This window comes from Protopterus annectens, chromosome 3.part1, assembly GCF_019279795.1.
Source record: "Protopterus annectens isolate FY-2018-M chromosome 3.part1, PAN1.0, whole genome shotgun sequence".
NCBI classification, from domain to species: Eukaryota; Metazoa; Chordata; order Ceratodontiformes; family Protopteridae; genus Protopterus; species Protopterus annectens.
Window position 1 is genome coordinate 1452306475 of NC_056732.1, and position 6691 is coordinate 1452313165.

The 6691-nt window shown below is 43.3% G+C and overlaps 1 protein-coding gene across 2 annotated transcripts in view; it reads left to right on the plus strand.

Moving 5' to 3' along the window:
• DBF4 (DBF4 zinc finger) overlaps positions 1-6341 on the plus strand; it is an 866998-nt gene extending 860657 nt beyond the window's left edge. For both annotated transcript variants that reach the window (XM_044067525.1, XM_044067524.1), the window contains exon 13: positions 5273-6341. In XM_044067525.1, coding sequence (XP_043923460.1) covers positions 5273-6164 — 892 coding nt within the window. In that variant the 3' untranslated portion in view covers positions 6165-6341. The remainder of the gene's footprint in view (positions 1-5272) is intronic.
• Positions 6342-6691: the final 350 nt, after the last annotated feature.

Sequence of the window (6691 nt, forward strand, 5' to 3'; positions counted from 1 at the left end):
CGATTAAGGCCTTTGCCAGGGCTAAAGCAGCAAAAACTACCAAAACTGTGCCTGCTAAGACCCCCTCTCACAGGCCCAGTTCTAGTTCACAAATGCTTAGTCTAGCAGAGGATCTCATTTCTTTGATCCGGGGATCCCAACCACATCCAGACAGGGCCTCTCACCCACCTCCAGAGAAGAGGACTAGAGTAGAGCCCCCTGAGCCAGTTTCTTCAGATGGCTCCTCTGATGAATCAGATAATTCAGACCCTTCATAGGCCCCTTTTTCTCCTTATGAGGACTCTGATGCAGAAGAGTCCATTCCTTCTGCCTCTCCGCCTGAGGAATTTTCTTTTGGGGAAACCTTGCATGCTATGAGGGAACAATTTCAATGGCAGGGCCAGGATTTTTCAGACTCTAGGAAAAGGCTTAGAACCTTTTTGCATTTGCCACAGCATAGACCTTTAGCCATTCCTCCAGTACTTACTGTTGTGGATGATGCTTTTAATGATGCTTGTACTGCTGCTGATTCTCTTCCTCCGGCCCCTGCTAAGCCCGATAGGTACTACAGGGTTCCCAGACACACATTATCATTTGTATAAGGCCCCTTTTGCAGATCCCGAAACTATCTCCCAGGGACCCAAGGCTGTAGGAGCTACCTCTACCAAAAACCCCCTCCCCTCTGAAAGGGAATCTAGGGCCTTAGAGAGATGGGGTAAAAAAGTTTACACTTCTGCTAATCTTTCAGCTAGGGCCTTGAACTGTCAATTCCACATGATTCAGTATCAGGAATTTATGTTAGACCAGTTAACTAAAAAACTGTCCTCGGATGAACCATTAGACAAAAAATCTGTACAGGAAATGGTACATAACATTCAGCAGGTCAGTAATCATTCCTTAAAATGCGGCTATGATGCACTGGAGGCTTCCTTTAGATCAGCCATGACTGGCACAGTGATCAGAAGACATGCATGGTTAAAAGAACAGTCCTTACCAGACCATGTTAAATCAAAGCTCCTAGATGCTCCCATGGATAAGCTCAATTTGTTTGGCTCCCCTGCACAGCAGGTGCTGAAGAAGGTGGAAGAGAAAGCAAAATCTGTCCAGACAGTCAAGGATTTCTTGCAGGTCCAGCCTCCAAGGTTTAGCAGGAACTGGCCTTCCAAGAATTGGTCCTTTCCAGACACCTCCAGAGCTCCGAGAGGCAGGAATAGGCGCTCAAGAGGCAGGGGTCAATCCAGAGGTGCCTACAGGGGACGTCAGTGGCAGACTAACAACCAGCGAGGTACAGCCACAGATCCAGCCACCACCACCACTTCCACAGGACAATCACAGTGACTTGGCTCTGGCACCGCCTACCAGGGAACAACTAGAGGCACCCTTAGGCGGAAGCTAGCCTTATTTTCAGTAAACTGGCATTACATCACAGGAGACAAATGGATTTTACAGACAATAGACCAAGGTTACAGGTTTCACTTCCATACTCTACCAAGGAAGAGAGGAATGCCAAACCTACCTCCAAATCAGAAGATAGAAGCTCTAGAACAAATAACTCACTTACTAAGGATGAGAGCTGTAGAAAGGGTACCATCTATGGAACAAGGGCAAGGATTTTACTCCAGACTTTTCCTGGTACCAAGAAAAGAAAACCAATGGAGGCCTATTCTCGACCTGTCCGCTTTAAACACATACCTCATTGTTCCAAAATTCAAAATGCTGACCCTACAGCAGCTTCTTCCCATGCTGGGCAAGGAGTCTTGGCTGGTAACTCTAGATCTCAAGGAGGCATACCTGCACGTCCCCATACGACCAAATTGCAGAAGATACCTCAGATTTCTTGCAGGATCAGAGTATTATCAATTTTCAACATTGCCCTTTGGCTTATCTACTGCGCCCAGAGTATTCACGAAATGCCTGGCATCAGTAATTGCTCATTGCAGGCTTCAGGGAATTCAAATTTACCCTTACCTGGACGACTGCCTGTTACAAGCGGACAACAAAAACAAATTAACAAAAGATTTGCAAAGGGTCATTCATCTACTACAAGCCCTGGGATACACAGTCAATATAAAAAGTCAAGGCTGATACCATCCCAAAGGATAACCTTCTTGGGTGCAGATCTGGACACATCAAAACAAATGGCATTCCTGACAGTAGAAAAACAGGAGCAACTCCCTTTCTACTTCATGGCATTAACAAAGCAGAACCAGCTAACAGCAAGAAAAGTCCTGCAAGCTCTCGGTTACATGGCATCCTGCATAATATTGATTCCACATGCCAGACTACATATGAGAAAGTTACAGTGGTACCTAAGGAATTTATGGTCTCAGCACAAGCACAGCCTAGAAACCCAAATTCCAATAATTCCATGCCTGAAGCAAGAATTCCAATGGTGGGCTCAGGCCTGTCAAACAAACCAGGGACTGCCCTTCCACAGCACTCAACCAAGCCAGACCATCACAACAGACGCTTCAGACCTCGGTTGGGGGGCACACATGCTGGACAAGTGCATACAAGGCTTATGGACTCAAGACCAGCTGCACCTACACATAAATCAAAAGGAAATGCTGGCAGTAAAACTGGCAATTCAGGCATTCAGACCATTTCTTCGACAGGGTCAACTGCTGATAAGGACGGACAACACCACAGTTATGTGGTACATCAACAAGCAGGGAGGCACACATTCATACCCTCTATGCCGGATGGCAATGGACCTCTGGAATGTGGCACTGAGCTTCAACATTCAGTTACAAGCAATTTTTGTGCCAGGAAAAGAAAATATACTAGCAGACATCCTAAGCAGAACTGCCACGGATGCCCACGAATGGATGCTACATCCGGACATCTTCAACACCATTACAAGGAAATGGGGACTACCAGAAATAGACTTATTTGCATCCCCACACAATCACCAACTGAAAAAATTCTGCACAAGGACGTACCACCCACTTGCTTGGAAAGTGGACTCCCTATCTTTCAGTTGGAAAAACCTGACAGCATATGCATTCTCACCTCTTCCTTTGATGCACAAGGTGCTATTGAAGATCAAAGAAGACCGTCCAAGGATCATCCTGATAGCTCCAGACTGGCCAAGGCAACATTGGTACCCATTACTGAGGAGTATGTCTCGGGAACAAATATGGCCTCTGCCCCTAGTTCCCTTGCTGTTAACACAGAACAACTTCTTCAAAACCCTGCATCCAAACCTGAAAACACTGCAGCTGGCTGCCTGGAACATTGCATAAGCCCAAATAACCCAGATTTATCTCAAAGGGTTAAAGACATTATCTTGGAGGCTCGCAGACCCTCAACAAGAAAAAATTATTCAGCAAAATGGAAAAGATATCTCATTTGGAGTACAGCAAAAGGAGAGAATGTGTCACTGGTAAACATAGCTAACATCCTGGAATACTTGGCAGAGCTCTTCCACAACGGCCTGTCCTATTCTTCCATTAAGATTCATGCATCAGCCATTTCAGCAGAATACAACTTGGATCCTCCAGTCTTCTCACATCCTCTGCTCAGGCAGTTTCTGAGAGGAATTAAAAATGTAAAACCACCTAGGAAGCCACCATTGCCAGCATGGGACTTGAACTTTGTGCTAGAAAAATTGACACTACCTCCTTTCGAACCAGCAGCAACAGCAGAATTACAATACTTATCATGGAAAACTGCTTTCCTGCTTGCAATCACTTCAGCAAGAAGGGTATCTGAGCTACAGGCATTAATGGCAGTACAGCCCTTCCTGATCTTCCATCAAGATAGTGTCCATGAGAACTAATCCTACTTTTATGCCAAAGGTGGCCTCCAGGGTATCTTTAAATCAAGCTATCCACCTACCTACATTCTTCCCCAACCCACAGAACAGGGGAGAAAGACTGTTGCATACCTTGGATGTACATAGACAATTACGTTACTACCTGGACAGGACCAAGAGCAACAGAAAAACTGACCAGCTACTGGTAGCATATGCAACCGGAATGGAAGGAAAAGCAATTTCAAAACAGACAATCTCTAAGTGGATAGGAAATTGCATTAGATTTTGTTACTCCTACCATGGGAAGAAAACTCCAGAAAACATCAGGCCTCACTCTACAAGGGCTACAGCCACTACCACAGCTTTTTACGAGGAGTGGCTACCAAAGACATTTTAGAGGCTGCTACTTGGAGCTCCGTGCATACATTTGCCAAGCATTATAATTTACCTTTATACTCCAGATCCCGAGCAGGTTTTGCCACTGCTGTTTTGCAAGGGATCTTAACTACACCATAATCTTATTTATCCTCCTCCCCCAGTTTGGCTATGGTATTCTACCCATTTGTAAGGACTGCAGATGCATCCTTGAAGGACATAGTACAGTTTTGTACCTACCATAAATGTAGATGTCCGATAGGCATGCATCTGCAGTCAGGATTACCCACCCTCCTTCCCCTCTGTGGTACTCCTAGGGTATTTGCCCATCTTGTAGCTAGCTGGGGGAATCTATTATGGTGTATTTGTTTGTATATATGTACATTCATGCTTATTTTTTGTTTGCTCTCTACTATTTGGAACCATTTGCATTTATCCAAATTTAGCCTTCCTAGAGGGCACCTGGCATCTGGGTCAAGAAACACTGAGGAAAATGGCGTCGGCTGATGCCTTTATACTCGAAGAACTGCAGCTATGACGTCGGGTGAAGTGTGACACCAGCCGAGGCCAGACCCAGACTTTGGAATCCGGCCGACCGAAGGGCTGCCTGACGACAGGACAACCCATTTGTAAGGACTGCAGATGCATGCCTATCGGACATCTACATTTATGGTAGGTACAAAACTGTACTTTATACTTCTCACTTTTGCAGTATTCTGTCCCTCCCTCCTACCCTGTTTACTTTGTTGTCTTCCTTCTGACCAAGGGGTTTTCCATTCTTTTTCTTTTTCCTCCTCCCCTCCCTGGAAGTATGTGCTTTATTGATTTCAACCTGGGTTGCTCTTGTTCTTCTGGGACACTTCAGTTCTGCGGATTAAGTATTTATACGTCACACACGTACCTTACACCTTGTGCGTAGGTTATACATCTGATGAATGACGCCTGGAAGGTATAATGGCTTTGGTATGCTGGCCAGATGTTAAGCTATCCTTGGCAGGATGTCCTAAGAGTAAGGAATACTGCAACAATGAGAAGGACGACATCTACTGTTATGGTAGGATCTTACACAACCGAACATTTTACATACTTTTTAGCTGTATTAGTTTCTTTGCAGTTACTTCTGAAAGCTTTAACCAAAATTATTTTTTCATTTCCTTTTAGACCAAAATATAGTGCTGGTCTGATACTGAATCAGTCTGCTATGCTGACAAATGCAGAGAAAGGAAGCCGAACAGACACAGAATTAAAAGGAATCCATTTGTCTGCTTCGGCAAACTCCTGTTATACTACTGCCAACAGAGAAATCAAGATATCATGCACTGAAACAAAACAAGCTGCTATGCAGCAAAATTCATTTCTTCCCAATGCATCTTGCACTTCGCCATCTTTTGTGGCACTGAGCCCAGCTGAAGATGTTACTAAGCTGAACAAAACTGATACAGAAAGCAGAACACTTGATGAATCTGTAGATGTAAATGTTAGTCTAAAAGGTACAGGAAGCCTCAGAGCCTGTGCCGAACATAAATGTGATACCGTTGATGAACATACCCTGAAGTGTCAGAGTGAAGCAATTACATATCAGAAACGTAAACAGGATGGTATGGATGTTTGCCCAGCAAAGTATTCCAGACTTGTAGATTCTGACCCAGCATTTTGTGTCTCTCTCAATACTCATGACAAAAAACAAAAGAAGAAAGAATGTTTGCCTTTGGGTTCAGCATACTTGACAAGTGCTTCCCCAGTAAAGAAAGGAAATACTTTGGAAGAAAACGGTACAAATAATTCACCTTACAAGAAGTTGTACCGGAAAGTAAAATTTTCATCTAGCAGGCAAAAGAGAGGAAACTATGAGTACAGCAAGCAGAAAGAACAGATCTTAGTTTCAGAAGAAACCATTTCCAGTTCGTCTGTAGAAAAGTTGTTTGAATTATTTCAGAGTACTGATACTTCATCTTCAGAGTTTTGGGGTTTTACATGCTCATCCATAGAGGACTATTCTTCTTTGTGGTCATTGTTTGCACATTCATCCTATTCTTCGTTTTATGGATTTTAGTGATTTTTTTAAGTTTTATATGTTTAACTGGATGAATCGTATTGTTGAAAACTGTCTGAAATTGCATATTATTGATAGCATGTATTATTTTGTTAAAAAAAAAAAGAAGAAACCAGAAGCATTGTCTACCCCACAAAGCACATGCAGGCATTAAAAATCAACAAAAAATAGAAAATATGCATGGATATTTTATGCTTGTTTTCTAATATTCCAGAAATTGTGGATTCCACGTTAATGCTTTGGTAAATTGCCGTGAGAGGAATGTGGTAGGTGTGTCCTCCAGTGAACTGGCTTGTCATTCAGGACTGATTCTCCACCTTATGATCACTAAGTGTTTGGGTAGTCTTGTCTCTCCTACAGTCCTGAATAAAATAAAGTGAGCACTGGAAAAAGAAAAATGTTACAGCTGTTAGGCCCTAATAATTTAACAAGGATGTCTTTCAGGATGCTGAAAGAAACCAAAGCACTTGGATAAAACCAAACCGAGATGGTAAGGATGTATAGAATTCACACAGAAAGAAACTTGA